Consider the following 18362-nt stretch of genomic DNA (forward strand, 5'->3'; position numbering starts at 1 on the left):
AAGAGCTTGCTATAATGGCATAGGGCTACAGTTCCAGGTGTTCTATGGAGGATCATAACTGTGCCAGCTAAACACAATTTAACAGAATTGTGCCTCCTAACAACAAAGGCTGGGATACAGCTCCCTGGAAGAGCACTTACCCAAGCAACCAAAACCAGTGGTTTTATCCCCACAATGGCAAGGTAGTACTAATGCTAATAACACACATACAGTAGACTACTACAGGGTCATTAATAACACATACAGTAGACTACTACAGGGTTGTTAACACATACAGTATACCACAGAGTTGTTAATAACACATACAGTAGACTACAGAATCATTAACAACACACACACAGTAGACTACTACAGTCAGAGGTTGTGTAGCACTTTAATCTTTATGTCTCGGTCTGAGACTGAAGTTGAATCTATGGCCTCTGTTGCGCATGCTAACTAGGCACTCTAACACTTGAGCTACATCCCAGGCCTTTCCAGACTTTTTAATGATAGGGAAATAAGTGTTCATTATAAAATAAAATTAAGAATCACCTGGCTGCCTTCAGTTTGAAGCATCTCTTGCTTCTCCTCAGAACATCTCTTCATTTCGAACCTTTGAATAAATTCACAATCTTCAGCAGAAATCATCTGCCCCCTAGAAAGTAAGAATTAATTATTTTGTTCAGTGAGTCCTGTGAGAGACACAAAAATTTGAAGTACTTTTCCTTCCTCCTTGGTGTGTTCTAGAAAATTACAAGAGGCCACTGCTTTGTACTAGGTTCCTGTATTGGTCCCTACACAACTAAAGAGTCTAACATAACCAGAAAAGATAGCAGATTAATTTCCCAAACCACATACCGTCAATGGACACATCCTGTGCTTAAGTCCTAACCAAAAACCCAAACCTGACTAACCTAACTATAAGCAATTCCACTATTCTGGCTCTCCATCCCCTCCGTAGGACAATAACATGAGGAATGAAGGAACTTTCTGATCTCTATGCTCACCTTTCCCATTAAACTAGCCTGCTGTGCTCAGCCCATCAGAAAACACTCCATTTTATGAAACAGTATTTCCCTGACTGTGGAAACACAAAGAAACTAGTAAACATCTTTTAACTCACTGAAATTTGTCTTTTGATTGTTATGAGGGACAAGTGCTGATTAAAGATCTTTGTCATCACCGAAAACTTTAGCTCTCCCACTTAGTGACTGAGTGACCTCCATGTATTCTAGATTATTTATCTAGCCAAACAAACAAGAACCACATGACTTTTGAAGGGCTTGTATAAAGGATAGGACTACACAATCAAGACACAATTAATGCAGCACCTGGCCCACTACAAGGATACAACAAAATGTCACCTCTTTTATTCAAAGTCTCACCCTTAATTTCTCCCTATCCCAATCCCAACATATTTGCTTGGCCTTCAGATTCATTACACCCAAAATCAAGTGAAGTTCTACAGTCATTTCCTGACATTTTTTTCTCTTCCAGTTGAAAATACATTCATCATCCTTCTCTTTGAAAATTAACCTCTCCTTAGCCAGGCATAGTGGCTAATGCCTTTAAACCCAGCACTGGGAGGAAGACACAGAGCCAGTCTGGTCTATATAACACATTTAAGGATAACCAGAGCCACATAGGAGACCCTGTCTCTTTAAAAAAAAAAAAGGAAGAAAGAAAAGAAAAGAAAAGGAAAAGGAAAATAATCTCTCCATTCTGATCTCTGTCCTCTCCAAAATCATCCTACATCCCATTTTCCTCCCAGTGGAGTCCCTTCACCATTGGCTTTTTGTTCTTCACAGTTTGTATCTAACTGTTAACCCTTAAAACTTTGCTTTTTTTCCTGAACTCCTTTCTAGAGATTCAAATCAAGAGAATCCAATCTTCCTATCTCCACCAAATCATTGCTTATTTCCAAGTAAAAACAGATTCAGCAGCATCACCACTGAACCTGCCATCTCCAATTTCAATATGGCTTACCCTAACTGCTCTATTCATCAAGGACTCCAGCATGTCACAATAACTACCACCACACCCAAACAGTAAGGTCTAAATCGAGGCTCTCCTTGATAAAACATGACAGCAGAACATCCCTGCAAGTCTCCATATGACTCACTTCAAGACACATACTTCCCCTAAAAGAAACTGAACCACAATAAGCTACTTGACGCCCTCAATTACCACACATTCAAGCCTGGGCTCTGTAGCCAGGGCTCCCTGCACTGCAGTCCCCATTCCTTCTGCTTAGATTACTACTGTGAGGCTCTTCGTGTGCTCCTACACAGCTGCTTATTTCATCATTGTCATAGATCTCCTTTGCTTTATATCTATGTATGTGTGCATGTGTCAGATTTCTTCATTTAATATTTAGCCCAGTTTATTATTTAATTTGTAAGGGTCTGTTAGTGTATTGTGATTCTTATATTCTTATATTCCTCTACATACGCTTTTGCTGGACTCCTGTTTTGACAAACGCAAACCCATCCCCACTTGTATTTTTATATTGCCTAGTTAAGTTTAAGCTTAATCAAATACAAATATTTTTATTAAATGAACATTCCTTTTTTTTTTAAGATTTATTAGTATTATGTAACAACATTGTTGCTGTCTTCAGACACACCAGAAGAGGGTATCAGATCTCATTACAGATGGTTGTGAGCCACCATGTAGTTGCTGGGAATTGAACTCAGGACCTCTGGAAGAGCAGTTAGTGCTCTTAACCACTCAAACGTTTCTCCAGGCCAAAGTACATTTTTGTACATTGTATTTTCATAGCATATTAATTCATGAGGGCAAAAACATATTTGAATTAATTCTCCCCTACAGGTTTTATATCTTCTGTAGATGCTGTGGTATAAGATCCACTAATTATATATGTCATATCCAGCATGTAACTGTTCTTTTAGGGCTTTTATATCCACTAGTGTCCTCATATCAGAAAGCTCAAGAACAAGCATTTGGCTACATTTGAGGAACATTTACACATAAACATGCAGAGCAGAGGGACTTATAAAAGGAATCTTTACCCAGACCACAAAGTAAAGGTCAAAACTAGGAAAAAACAAAGCAAGATGCATGTAGCCCCAGAGCCTCAGGACTAGAAAAGTATACAATTGAAAATCACTCCAAAAGCAAGCCAGAAGTTCTGCTGCCCTGCTACTGCTTCACGATTAACACTCTTCTGTTTACTTCACAAACAGTCAGGCTCTACAAGCAAGCAACTCCTTGTCCTCTAATCTAAAAGCTTTCTAGACTAACGAAGTCAGGAGTTCAGAGCATTTAAATAATTACACATTGACCAATGGGGAAAATTATATGTACATCTTTCTTTGCCAGTCCTTTAGTGGCTGACCCCACAATATACCAGGTTCTTAAAACAGGAATGTGGATGTCAACTTAGACATCTTTCACCCATACGTGTCAAGTTGAGCACTATCTTTCTCAAATCTGTCCAGTTCTCAGCATTCTAACAACCTTAAAACTGCCATTACAACTTCTTCCTATGGCTTAGCTAGTTCCCACAAACCCACTCTTACACTGAATGCAAACAATCCATCCAGCAGTGACCTCTGTCATCTACTCCAGGCTAAGCAGCCTTAGTGGTGACTTTCAGGAGACTGGGCATTTGGGTTCTTGTAGTGGTACATTGCATTCCACATTCACACTCATTGTTCAAGCACCCTACAGCTGGGCTGCTCAAAGCTCCCCCATGAGGAGAGACTCTTTTGAAAAGACAACTCTACAATAAGAGCTATCACCTATAACTGACTATCACTTTCATGTGTTGTACATGTTGACCTTCTTAGACTTCAAATACATTGAGGGTTTCATAACTTAAGAATCCTCCTGAAAAGCACCAAGTGACAGGAACAGGCACAACTCCTCAAGGTACCCAGGTACCCAGAATATCACAACCATCCTCTGCCTTGCTGTGAGCTTCAGCTCTCACCACTGCTTGCCTACACACCATAAATAACTTCCAGCACAATCTTCCCTCTATTTCAGTTTCTGTTGTACTTGGACAGATCCTCTTTTTTGTCACATGGTCAAATAGCACTCATCTTTGAAAACTCAACTGAAGGATCACTGCATCCGATAACTCCTGATGGTGGAATCAGCTACCCTTTTTTGTACACTCATAAGTCTATCTTCCTATCATCATAGCTATCCATGAAGTAAAGGTCTGTTTTGATACTATGAGTTACTTTTGAAGTGCTAATCTACATAACCTTTGTGTAGGCAAGACAAAAAATAAGCAACAGATTTCATAATTGATTTTTCAACGTGCGCATTCAAATCTGAATCTCAGTAACTCAGTTATAAATATGCCAAAATAAACCCATATGAAATAAAATGATAAAATAGTATGAAGAATAAAGGAGGGCTGATGAAAGGGGCGGGGTTGAGGGTGGGGGAAGAATGCACCTTCCACTTAAGCCTGGCAACCTCAGTTTGATCCCCAGTACCAGAGAACCAGTTCTTGCAGATTTGCTCTGATTTGCAAAGGCATGGCACTCAGCACATAAACACACGTGTGTGTATTACAACCATCTGTAACTCCAGTTCCAAGGTATCTGAGACCCTCTTCTAAGCTCAGAGAGCACTAGCATGCATGTGGCACACATACATACGTACATGTAGGCAAAAACAGTTAAATACACAGTTAAATAAAATAAAATAACTACTGTGAACTGTTCTATTTCCCCAAGCTGTCCTACCATACCAGGCAGACACCCTGAGACAGCTAGCTCTGGAGAGGAGGAAATGTTACAATTAATTTATTAGTATTTTTCCAGTATTTCTCTCATCGAAGCATGACCATGAAAGAGCCTGAGGCAAAAGCACAAGACACCCATGACTCACAACAAACAGTACGCACTGAAGATAGGACTGCCAGTTCACTTTGTTGGCACGAACTTCAGCAGCCTTGGCTGCAATGATGTTAGTTGGGACAGCAGCATCCACGGCACCTCGAATGTCCATCTTGGTCATCTAAACTTTATGATTTTGAATGTTTCACAGACCTTCAATTTAGGGCCAAGATAAAAACAGAATAGCAGGCATTTTAATTTTTGAACTACTAGTATGAATACAACCACGTTCATTTCACTTAGCTTGAGTAGTAAAGATCCTAGCTCCGAACGGCATTAATCAATTTCAAATTTTGTCTACCACCCCTTAAAAGGTCTTTCCGTTGGCTTGTTCTTTTCCAGGGAAGAGTTTTTAATTATTAGCTGCAATATACTTTGAAACTTTTAAAATGACCATTTAAGAGGCTGACAGCAAAATTAAAACTAAACAGAATATTAAGCAGAACTCTTTGACCACCTTTAGTGCAATCATACCCAGGTCTTTGAATATGCTAAAAATAGCCCCAAAGTCCACTGCTCTAAATCTGTTCACTCATGTTCAAATCTCTCATACAAAAACTAAAACACCGAAAAGGGCCAACTATGGTATTTAAATGGCATCCATTAGGCTTCAATTTGCAAAGACGTTATATTAATTCCTTTAAAAATCACTGATTCAAAATAAAATATACCAAGTGGTATGGTAAATTTTTTCAAACACCAGTGCCTTCTTTTCAAACAGAAATTGACAAAACATTTTTCGAAATCAATATTGAAAGAAATTTCCTTTCCAACTTGGGTACAGCCAACGATAGGAGTCTATTCTGACAAGAAAAAATGTACAATAATGAGCTACAAAAATAAAACATCAGTCAACTTAATAGACATGTTACACCTTACTTTACTAAAATGCAAACACCGAACTCTCCATTCCCAAAACTTACGTTCTTGCCCACGAGCAAAAGGAGGAAAGGCAAATCATACCTAAATTCTACTCCGCGTTCCCAATGTGCTTAGTCAGTGTGGAACTTAAATTCTCCTTGTGGGGACTTGCTGCCTAAACAAACAAGGTCAGCGCGGACTGCGGGTCCCAGGTAGAACCGGCTCCATCCAGGAAAGGCTGGAACCCGAGGGCACAGTGCGGCCTTCCGGGGAGGCTCCGGGCCTCGGCGACTCTACCCAGGCCCTGGCCCAAGCCTGCCCACCCCCGCACGTCCTCTACTTCCCTCTGCGGTGAAGGCCCTGCAGCTCCGCAGACCCTGGCGCGGCCCGCAGGGAAAGCAGCCCGCTCTCGGGAGCCGAAGAGGGGCCCCAGGCGGCCTCACCTGGATAGCCTCGGGGAGTGAGGGCCACAAGGGCAGGCAGGTGCGGGTCGAGCTCCGAAGCCTCAGTGGCCACGGAAAGCCCAGAGCAATGGGAAGGCGACTCCGCGACAGACGTTAAGAGGCTCTCACGGAAAAAGCCGGAACAGCTGCAAAGTGACAGCAGCGTCTGGGCACGTGAGCAGCGGCACGTGACCGCAGTGGACCGCGGAAGCCGAGAGGGCCCAAAAGTGCTAGCACCGCGCACTAGGCGGCCGGACAGGGGCCAATTCCTCGGGTGCTTTAAAATGGCAAAATTCCCACCCAGCAAGTCGCCCTTACCAAAAAAGCCAAAGCTCCTGACATCAGTCTTTGGAGAAATTTGGTTTATGACCTTTGAGTATTTTTGGTTTGTTTGACTTAACCATCTCTTCGGACCAGGCATTTATACTCAGATTTTAAGCATAAAACTCAGACTGAAAAATGAGTCATAGACCCACGGTTACAGGCTTAACCAGTAATATATATTTCAGAAAAACGTTACTCATTGTTTACCTAACTTCACTTGCTCTCAGCGTATATATTTCTCACATCCTATCTTAAACCCAAAGGCCTGAGCTGGCCTTGTCTTCAGATTATACCAAAATATATATAATAGTGTTGGAGGCAAGTAAAAAAGCACACAAAGGAATGTACCTAAAAAACAAACAAACAAAAAACAGTATATTGTTACTTTAAAAAAAAATCTTTTTGAGGTCAAGTTTCAAAAACCATCATGAGTTATAAAAGAAAAAAATGTAGGAGATGATATTGATTTTCTACCACTACTGCAACAAATTACCACAATTATAGTGGTTTAAATGAAGCATAAATTCATCGTCTTTCAGGTGTCTGGGTCAGAAGTCCAGAAAAATGGGTCTCTCCCTCCAGAACTGCTTTAGGCCGGAATGACTTTATGCTAGAGGCTCAGGAGAATCTGTTCTTCTACCCTCTGTGTTCTAAGTCACTATCACCATCACGGACCATAGTTCAAAAGAGGTATCCAAGTTTCACCTGGATAACCCAAGCAGCTCTCCTGATCCTTAACCTGTTCGTTTCTTCAGCCTTTGGTTCCCCTTTGCCCAGCAAGTTGATAGCTTCACGGGTTTAGTTTCACCGGTTCATTAGGTTAGGACATCATGGGCCCAATTTTCCGTCAGAAATTATGTGGAAGGATACACCCTGATTTAATGTAAGTTGCTGGATAAGAATACAAAGGGCAAGTTGCTAATAGAAAAGAGCCCATATCTTAGACCTTACATAATATGCCTTGTTTTTCTGAAGGAAAACTTTGTTTTTAGCCATATTGGGGATTAGACCCAGAGCCTCCTTGAGTGAGACAAGCACTCCGCAAACTGCTATTTCCCAACCCTGAAGTAGAGCCATGTTACCTCTTTAAAACTGGATAGTTCTGGGCCATGGAAATGCTCTCCTGGTAAACAATGGCATTGTCACCAAATCCAACCATTGAGTTCAATCGTCAGACCCACAAGGTGAAAGGTGACAACAGGCTCTCTGAAAGTTGTCTGTTGGCGTCCACTCACTCAGTGCTCAGTGTGCATGCCCACAGCCATACACAATACGTACATAAATAAAATTTTAATGTAATTTTTTTTTTACTGAATACCACAGCCTGGCATGGTAGTGCGCGTCTGTAATCTTGGAATTGGGGCAGGAAGAGGAAGTCTGGCAGATGAAGGCCAGCCTGGGCATCACAACATGAACCAGGAGACAAACACATGTACAAACACAATTAAGTAATTGTAAGATAATCTTTACGCTGCATACTTGAAATTTTTCTTTCAAAATGATACTATGAATTAAGTCCCTTTGCGATGGGGTTGTCCAGAGATTGAAACAATGCCAAACGTATATTCTAGCACTGAGCTACACCCAGCCGAAAGGGTACTGTAAAAACTGTACCCTAAATTGAAGATGTGCTTACCAAGAGAATGCTAGAATTGACCCAATAACCGTGTCGTAAAATAACTCACAACAAATCTACAAGTCTCAAAGCTGTTTGCACTGACTGTCTTGCAAATGTAGTACGTGTTTTGTAGGTTCTAGGAGAAGCTCTTAGAATTGAAACTGGGACTTTGAGGGTTACTATTAGAGCACGAGAGAGGGATACTGATATTTGGTACCCAGAAACCACTGAGGATGTCTGGAAGCATGTCAACAGCACCACATAAACAAGTGTCAGCTTGAAATGTCAGCAATAAGCCTGGAGGAAAAGCAACTCAGTAACCTTTTGATCAACCATTACAAATAGAGAAAACTAGGTTCTAGGCTGTGTAGGGGACATGGTCTGGCTATTATAAAGTAACATGAAGTTGTGGCTATTGCATCCCTATTATTTGATGACTCCATGTAGAAACTTATCTGTCTCATGAAGTCCCACTAATAAATCATTGATCTTAGTGCCTGTGCTATCAGTGTTCTGTTCGGGAAGTCTTCTCCTGTGCCAATAAGTTCAAAACTATTCCCCACTCCCTCTTCTATCAGATTCCATGTACCTGACCTTATGTTGAGGTCTTTGATCCATTTGGAGTTGAGTTTTATGTAGGGTAATACGTATAGATCTATTTACATTCGACTAGCACCATTTGTTGAAAATGCTTTATTTTTTTTCCAATGTGTATTTCTGGTTTCTTTATCAAAAATCACATGTTCATGGGTATTGGGTTTATATCTGGGTCTTCAATTCAACTTCATTGATCAACATGTCCACTTTTCTGATAATGCCATTCTCTTTTTATTACCATAGCTCTATAGAACAGATTAGAGATGGTGATATGTCCAGCGGCTCTTTGATTATTCAGGAACTTTTTCTAGCTATACTGGGTTTGTCTGTGTGTGTGTTTCCATATGAAACTGAAAACTGTCCTTTCAATTTCTGTGAGGAAATGTATTAGGATTCTGATGGAGATTGCACTGGATCTGTAGACCACTTTAAGTAGGATGATCGTTTTCACTATATATTCTTTTATAGTAGCAAAGCAAAAATAGGAAACAAACCACAATAGTGACCTTGAATTGTCTTGGCAAAATATGGTAGACTAGGCAGACTAATTAAGAAGCAAAAATGTGTTTCTCATGCTAGCCTAGAGTGCATACCTGCAGTCCCAGTACTTGGGGAGGGGGGCTGAGGTAGGAGGATCTCCAATGCCAGACTCTCCTAATCTACACAGTGAGATCCTGGGGTATGTTTTGGTTTTGTTTTGTTTTGTTTTGTTTTTTTAAGGGAGAGGTGAAAATGTGTTAATTTCCTAGAGATCTAGAAAACCAGAAGTCCAAAATTAAATTGAATTCCTGAGTTCTTACTTTTCTCTGTGCCCTGCAAGGTGGAGAGAGGGCAGCTCCCTCTTGTCTTGTATGATGAGAGTTAGTTCTTCTATGGGATCAAGCCTTCACCTCTTTTTATTTAACATACTTTAAACTTAATTGCATTCATAAAGGCCCAAATTCACTCACATTAGGGATCGGGAAGTCAACACATAGACTAAAGGAGAGAAAAATAATACAATATCATGTATTAACAGCCAATAGCAAGTATTCAAAGCAAATTTAGATACCACTGAAGTTTGACATAGAAGCCACATAGGCTGTGTTAAATGAATGAAACAGGTACTTCGCTGAAGTCTATATCCGCATGGCTTTTTGTCTAACTAGATGTTAATATATGGGTATTTATATGTGCACACTGCTCTAAAATGTAGAATGATATCCTTTAGAATGTTCTCTTTTTTTACTTCTTTTTTACATTGCTAGACTTGAAAAGATAAAGCCTCAACTGAGCTACATCCCCGGCCATTTGGAGTGTTTCTTCATATGGGTTAACTCTGGAGAATACAGTATGATCTGTTCTTTTTCACTGTTTAAATACTGTTTATAACTCATGCATTTTCGCCAGCAATGAGTACTTTCATTTTCCTATGGTTTTTATTTATTTGTCAATGCATATGTATTTTCATCATATTCATCTCCACCTCATTTCACAATCTCAAGAAGGCTTTTCCCCCAACATATCCCACCTACTGTGTGTCTTTTTTACTCAAACTATAACCCTCTGGGCTTTTATTCTTCCTTCCTTTATAAATTTATTGTATTTTTAATTAAAAGTATAACTGTATGATTCCCCATCTCCTTCCCATGTTCCTCAGCTTCCTCTTAAATTCATGGCCTCTTTCTCTTTAATCATTAGTTACTTATATTTATGTTAACATATATTCATATATGTGATAATTATTATATAAATACGACCTGCTAGACTCACATAATATTGTTTGTACACGTTAAGTTTTTAGGTCTGACCACTTGGTATTGGATTGTCAATTAGGAAGCTCATCCCTGGTGAATTCTCACCTCTCTGAAATATTTAATTGTTTATATATCTTCATCTGGGCCACTGCCTAACCTCTACACGGTTAATCCTGAGTTTTTACCCAGAGGGCCGTACTCCAGGCTGCACTCCCCCAGCTCCTCCACATGGGGGCCATGCCTCTTTGTCTTGCACTCTTCTCAGACATGGTGTCTCTCCTCTCCTGCACATTCCCCCAGCATGGCTCTTTCTGCCTGGCCCAGCCATTAGCTGCTGGCATCTTTATTTACCAATCAGAACAAACTGGCGGCAGAGTCTTTCAGTGTCTCGCAGGTAGACCTGCAGACTCTCTCTTGAAAACAATTTGGGGAACCCAAATTAACATTAAAATACAGGCAACATTATGACAAGCCCACATTGCCCATTAAGTAGTCAGTGATTAATGTAGGGCCCATAACTGGTCAAAGTACAGAGGATAAGTGACAGTTGTGCTCGGTCCTAAATGGGACCTTTATCAACACTCTCTTGTCATCCAAGGCTTAGAGAATTATGGAAAAGGGGGTCATAAAAAATATAAGAGCCAGAGGATAGATTAGAGTGCTATGAAATGCTGCATTCTGTACAGGACATGGCTGTTGGATTCATGAAATCATAGCAACCTGCTTAAGACCTACATGAGATGAGGCCTTTCAACGTTCTAGCATGAATGGGGATGGACACATGAGCCTACCCCCTACCACTCACCTCCCCTAGCTGAGAAGCTATGGGCAGCTAATGGCTGCTGGGGAAGTGGAATAAACTTTTTCAGCGGTATAGCCACCAGTAAGTTGCCTATGATCCAAAAACAACCCCACACACACACACACATGTACGTGCAAGCAGTGCTAATTAAACTCAGTGGGTTCTGTGGCTAGTGAGCTCATGGTTTTTAGAGAGGAGCCTACTTCTGTCATTTTCCTAAACTAGTATAACTCTTACCTGTGTTATAAATACTCATCCTTATACCCACAGATAGGCACAGTTCTTGCTCCTCACCAAAGGAACTTCCTTTTGTAGCATACAGAGATCATTGCAGAAAGCCCTACCTCCAGCCGACATGAAAATAAGTAAATAAACTCTCTGGGGACTTCTCAGCAGAAAGATCTTAAGAGTCAGAGAACCAGAAAGTTTGCTGCAAGACTGCGATTTCTAGATATGACAGGGAAGCTAGACATGAACGTTGAGTAATATGGCTGCTTAAATACAAGCTGAATAATGATAGCATGCCAATCAACTGTTCGAGGCATATCAAAATACAAATAATAATAGCATGCCAATCAACTGTTCCAGGCATATCGAAATACGAGGCTAAGTATGTGTCTTTCGTCTGGGATCACAAACCACTGAGGCAGTAGCAAACCCACTGGGATCTCATAAAAGTATTTCAACGCAACGCACTTCCACAGGGCTTCTCTGGCCAAGGCTGAGGGCAGCACTAATCTGTGTGTACAGACATAAACATTTAGAAGATAGTTTGACATGATGATTTAGCAGAATCATATGACTAACATAGCCAAGTGCTTTCAGCCAATCAGATATAAGTTCCCTCCCATGGGTTGAGCCTCAAATCCAATCAAAAAGTAGTTTCCTGTATAGCAGTCACACCATTAATTCACTACTGAACATGGTGTGTGTGTGTGTGTGTGTGTGTGTGTGTGTGTGTGTGTGTGTGTGTGTGTGTGTTTACATACCAGCATGTGCATATGTATGTGTATATGGGTATATGTACCTGTGAAGGCCAGAGGTCAGCCTTGGGTATCATTCCTCAGGAGACATCCCCCTTGGATATTGTTCTTTTCACTATGACCTGGGAGTTGCCTTGTTCATGGTGTCTGTTCACAAGCAATAAAACCCTAACTAAAACACCTATTATTAATCTGATATCTAAAAAATTGATACGGAGATTGCCCTTTTCATTCCAGATATTCATAAGGTCTCTCCACATCTTTTTCTATGTCTGTTTCTACCTCTCTCTCTCTCTCTCTCTCTCTCTCTCTGTGTGTGTGTGTGTGTGTGTGTGTCTGTCTGTCTGTCTGTCTGTCTGACTGTCTGTCTTTCTGTCTGTCTCTGCCTCTTTTTCTATCTCTGTCTTTCAAAAGCTAAGGACCAAACCCAGGGCTTTGCTACTGACTTGAGATTTTATTAACTTTTTTCCTACATCAAACAGACCCTTTTCCTTCATTGATTGCTGAGTTTTTCTTTTCCTTTTGTTTTGTTATTTCATGGATTGTCCCTGAAATTTCTCCTAAAAGCTGAACCCTGGCTTCACTCTTCACAGTGGGAATGGATCTGAGGTATCCCCAGCTCCTCATTATGAGGACTTGTCCTTTAAACAACCTATAAGGAGAATTAGGTGATTTTAGTATCTTTGTATCTAGCCTCCACAGTTACCATTTTTAGTACTCTTTTTTTTTTCAATTTATCCAGATCTGGGAGTTTGATTATCATTTTCCCTTTGTATTAAAAGACTTCACGTTGCAATTCTCATAGTTAGGGTCTAATACTGACTAATTTTTGCAGCCTTTGAATGTCTTTGCCTTCATCTTTTAATATTGTTTTCAGAGGGAAACAAGTTCTCGATAATCATTTTTCTTTAAGTTGTGTAGCTTTTGTTTAAGTTCCCTGCTCTCTTCCCACTGGCACTGTTTTCTGTGCAGTCCACTCCACTCCCTAGCGAGTTCATTTCTTATTACTTTTTTTTAAAATTTTCTCTGAGTGCTTTTAAAATTTTCTCTTTGTCACCCGTTTGATTAGTTTTTTTGGGATAATGTGTCTTTTCATAGTTTGATATTTCTTACATTTCAGATTTGTTGAGATTGTTTAGTATAGAAATATTTGGGCCTTTTCTTCAAGGCGTTTTATTCTGTTTTTAATTTCTTCATTTATTCCCGTGTGCCATGACACATATATGATGGCTAGAAAGCAATTCGTGGAGGTGGGTTCTCTCCTTCCACAGCATGGGTCCCCAGGGATCAAGTTCATTTTCAGGCTTGGCAGCAAGCATCTTTGTCTGCCGGACCATCTCATTGGTCCCTTTCTCGAATACTCTGTGAACTCCATCTTCTCCACAGAGACTGACTAGACGTACATAGGGATCCCATAGTTCACTAATGCTCTGTTGATTTTTCCATTGCTTTTGATTTCCATATTTTGCCTTGGATAGTTTCTTTGGCCGTGTCTTCAAACTCACTGCTTAGCTCCCACCCTCAGCAACTGACTGTTTCGTCTCCAGAATTTTAATTTGGATGGCATTTGTTATAGGATATTTGATTGTTGTACATAAAAAACCTAATCGTTAGCAAACTATGAAAGCTTAAATAGATGTTGCGTTTATCAGATGTGGTTTTTAGGTGTGCCCTGAAGAGAAGAGGTTTGCGCGAGCCTCTAAAAGACTCCTTAGAGAAGAATGCTGAGGAATGGAACGTTCCTGCTTATTTTAAGGCAAGTTGCTTGGGAGGAGTCTTGGGTTCTTTGCTCTATGAACAGAGGCACAGTGAGCTGGATAGTCTTGAACTGCCCACCGTAAAGATGGAGCCCCCCACCCATAATGGTGACAAGGTTCAGACTGCCAAAGGTGTGGGGAAGGAGCTAGAGACTTCTTTTATAAACAATTGGAACTTTGATCCCTAGCCCCCCCATCTGTCTCCCTCCCCTCCCCCTCTCCCTCCCCCTCCCCTCCCCTCTCCCCTCTCTCTGCCTAGAAGAGCCTTTATGGAAGGAGCTCCAGGTAAGAGATACTGGGCTAACAATAGAGAAGCAGCTGGCAGGACACAGGTAAAACAGTAATCTAGGAAAGAGAGCTAAAGATCCCTCTTGGTTTCGGAGGAGCTCAAAAGAAAGGGAGACTTGCTCCATCAAATGACACAGATAGAAAGAGATTTCTTAAGAGCTGGCAGTTTAGTTGTAGAATCAGTCTTATAAATAGATATTTTATATATAGTTCAGAAAATGAAGTTACCTAGCCGAGCTAGCAGGGGTTTACCCCAGTTTATGCCTCTACTAATTCTATTACCTATGCCTTTTAGGCATCAATTTCAACTGAACAGCTCGTCTCTGCTATGGGTTAAATATAGCCCTGCTTGGTGGCATGTCTGGACCTTCTTAGACATCATGTCTGGTGAACACGAGTGATGGGATTTTCACTCTCAATGGATGTTTATCTCTCTAAATAGTACTGAGTTTCGCTTCAGGACATACTTCTATTACCAAGAGTATGATCTTTTGTGTATGATCTTTTGTGTCTTACATAAGCTTTGTTAGAAAAAGACCAGGGCAGTGTGTCCTCTATGTTTAGTTTCTCCAATAATGAAGCAAAACTCTTCTGGGTTTTGAGTACCCAGTAAGTTATGGAGTATAAGGCCTTGAGAACTACTCTGACCCTATACCCAGCCCTTTCTGAGTTCTGAAGATGATTTCCTGTGTTTCTGGGTGGTACACTGATAACGATGAATTGGAACCTATGAAGGTCTCGGGGTTTCCATTCTGGGTAGCTCTTCCTTTCCAGAACTCAGCCTTCTGAGCACCCAATGTCCAAGCATCAACAAGAATCCCTGCTCACTTCCACTGTAAGCCCCTTCCCCAAATCCAAACCTAAAACCTTTCTCCCAGCGTGAAGCCAGGATACAAATGGGCCTCAGTGCATTATCTTCTGTCACTTTGAATCACTGCCCTACAGTGCTGATACTCAATCTCTGGGTACCATTTTTGTTTTATAGGTATCATCAAGCTTTTTCCTTGCTTCTAGAGTAGGGAGAAAGGGTTGGGCCACTGTCATTCTGTCTTGACCAGAAGTAGAAACCTGAGTTTAAAAAAAATCTAAGGGGATTTTTTTTTATTATAGGAAAGGCATAATGTAATTTGGTACTAGCAATGAACTAAAAAAAAGCCAGAGTTAATTTTAATGTTTTAACGAGTCAAGAAAATAAGTGTACACATACCTATAATCTCGGTGCTCCAGAGGGGGAGACAGGAGAAGCCAGTGTCCCAAGTAAGCCTTGTTTACATAGTAAACTCAAGGCCACCCTGGGATTGGGACTCTGTCCAAACAAGAAAGAAAGAAAAAAAAAAAAAAGGAAGGAAGGAAGGAAGCCAGAAATTCCCCCGCTTTATTCCAGTCCAGAGACATCTGACAGATGAGATTTTCTTCTACATCTACTCAGGATCATTGCTCTCAGAACAGTTCCCTGCAGTCTTGGTCAGCATCTTCCATTTTCCAGCATCATCTGCACCCTATGCTTAGCAAGAGAACTAGTCTCGCCTACTGAGATTTTAATACTCTGGTTGTTTCAACTGCTAAGAGTCCTGGTGAGTGAATTTACAACAAAGAACACATTCAGATGGCAAGGATGTGAGGATCCTACCGAAAACCAGTAAAGAGATCCAGCAGGCTCGACCACGGCAACCGCAAGCCCAAGCATGGTGAATATAGCAATAACAGGTTTGCCTTATACCTTAAACCATTAGATCACATTCCTAAAGCTAGACCACAATGTCCAGTCCCTTATTTGACTAGTGAGTCATTCTTAAGACTGATCACCAAGACCTACTATCAAAACATCATGCTCCAGGAATCAAAATTCATTATTTTGACTACTGTCCTATCAGAACTTACCAACATGTCCTAGCTCAGTCTAACACAGACCTCCCCCTTTCCCTGTTATAATCAAAACCTGTAGTTATTTGCTGCTGTTTCTATGTGACTTGGATTCAGCTGCTCTTAGCCATGCTTTATAAAGGATCTCTTTGCATTTGTTTTTATGCTTCGAAATTGGTGTTTGTGTATGGTCTGTGCCTAACCTAGGGTGCTGAGGGGAGCACCCACAGTACAAGGGTCCCTTCAATCATAAGATGTCAAAACTATCTGAGGAGAGGATGGAGATTTGAAGCCAACACCTGAAAAACCAAATATGGAAATCCTTTCTTCCTACAACTTCCATTAATAACTTAGCAGTTATGGCCTGTGGGTTGAATATGAAAGAGGGTGAGATTGAAAGAGATGTTCTTATATTTCCAAATGTTCCTGTGCGCCACCCACGTGAAGTTTCTTTCATAACTCAGTTTGAATTCAAGCCTTGCCTGTTATATGACTATCACATAAAAAGCATGTATATATAATATTGTCTGTTTAAGCAAAATCTGAGTTACTGTTCGCCGCGCGCCTTTAAGTCTACAGCAGCGGAAAGCGAGAAGAGCAGGACATGAAGAACACGCAGTTTGCGAGGAAAGGACTGAGTGGCTCAGAGTTGCGGGCAAGGATAGTACACGAAAGCTGTACGATGGTAACATCCTCTCTCTGACACCATTTAGAATCATGTAGATGAACCCCTTGGCATGTCTGAGAGAGAGACATTCTAAATTGGGCTAACTGAAACGGGAAGACTCATCCTACACGTGGCTGATACTGTAACATGGCCAGGAGTGAAGAGCTAATTATTGTTCAGGACTGACTGCTATTCAGCCAGGTTCTTTGGACACAGGCAGGTACAGTCAATTCGTTGCCTGCCGTTCTCCAGCAATATCCACAGTCAGCCATTCGAGCTTAGCTGCTTCCTAGTCTAAACCTTTAGTGCTTTCCTCCCTGTGGACAAAGCCACCAAGCAGTTCCCTCCCTATACCGACAAAGCACGGAATAGCGGCTGACACGCCACGGAAGAGCAGCAGCATTGCTTCCACGGAACTCTGGGGGGCTTTGCTTTCATAAAGGCACAAAGGCATGGGGAAAATCAGAACAGTACTATGAACAGATGGGGGCTGCCTCAAAGGTCCCCTCAGATGGTTTTCACAACGCATCCATTTGTCATAGGGGCAGCTTGTTCTAACTCGAGACACTGAGCATTACAGCAGTGACTTATAAAGAAGAAACTTTCTTACTCACCTACAGAGGGCAGTCTTGGCATACACACTCAGTGGGCAGCTCTATCTGGAACGGAATGCTAAAATAGGTAGATAAGCCACTACTGATCCAGAGAAGGGATCAGCCTTTTACTTTGCTTAGAATAACATTGCAAGAAGGTCCCAGCAGACTCAGACATGGGCCAGCATTAGCCAGCCAAAGAACAGAGACGATACCTGGATGTTGGTAAAACCGGATGACAAGACTCCGGTAGGGCATTTGTTAGGAAAACATGCCCAGCCTTCCCCAAGGAAACCAAGGCTACCTGGAGGAGCATCTTTCCGGGCAGGCTGAGCAGGCACAGTTGCTGCCCCTGATCAGAGCAGAGAAAGATTCCAATTCCAGTATTCCCCAAGACCCAGAAAATAAAGGGGTCTCTCAGGCTGTGACTGGTGTCAAGGTAAGATGATCTCACAATCCCCACTGTCTTTGGCCGGGTAAAGGTTAACCCCTGAAGAATATAATGCCAGTAGCCAGTTTTATCGCAGTAGACTATGGGTGATTTATCAAGAATACTTTTGGAATAATTTACAGAAAACCTAAAAATTTGAAAACTACCTGGTGTCCAGTTTTCTCCACCCTAAACAGCTCTCTTTCACCATTGCTTTTTTTGTTGTTGCTGTGTTTTTGTTTTTTGTGGTTGTTCGTTTATTTGCTATGCTTTTGTGCTTGAGACTGAAGCCTTGGCCTCAGGCACACTGAGCGGGCGCTCAATCACTGAGCTACGTCCACAGAGTTTTGGCTGTTTGTTTTTTAGGTGATACTTTTTTTTTTCTTAAGCAGGAAATTTAGCTTCTTTAGCTGTTGCTACTAGTTCTTGAATGTTTTTCTCTGATAGAAATTGTGAAAGAAAATTAGACTTCTTTCTAAAAATATTATTACAAAATAATGAGAAGCTTCTATAGGAACATGAACATTAAAGATGTTAAATGTGT

General features: G+C 41.1%; 2 protein-coding genes across 8 annotated transcripts in view; one reads left to right on the top strand and one right to left on the bottom strand.

The window, feature by feature from the left end:
• The window catches only part of Atp6v1h (ATPase H+ transporting V1 subunit H), a 105668-nt gene extending 87849 nt beyond the window's left edge, over positions 1 to 17819 (bottom strand). For 2 of the 7 annotated variants that reach the window (NM_001398986.1, NM_001398985.1), the window contains exons 1-3: positions 6161 to 6343; positions 4865 to 5009; positions 532 to 634 (exon numbers count right to left, since the gene is read on the bottom strand). In NM_001398986.1, coding sequence (NP_001385915.1) covers positions 532 to 634; positions 4865 to 4977 — 216 coding nt within the window. In that variant the 5' untranslated portion in view covers positions 4978 to 5009; positions 6161 to 6343. 7 annotated transcript variants of the gene reach the window in all.
• Rgs20 (regulator of G-protein signaling 20) overlaps positions 17552 to 18362 on the top strand; it is a 129874-nt gene continuing 129063 nt past the window's right edge. The window contains 1 exon segment of the mRNA NM_001402015.1: positions 17552 to 17827. Within this exon segment, the coding sequence (NP_001388944.1) occupies positions 17660 to 17827 (168 nt within the window). The 5' untranslated portion in view covers positions 17552 to 17659.

Source organism: Rattus norvegicus, chromosome 5 (genome assembly GCF_036323735.1).
Source record: "Rattus norvegicus strain BN/NHsdMcwi chromosome 5, GRCr8, whole genome shotgun sequence".
Taxonomy (NCBI): domain Eukaryota; kingdom Metazoa; phylum Chordata; class Mammalia; order Rodentia; family Muridae; genus Rattus; species Rattus norvegicus.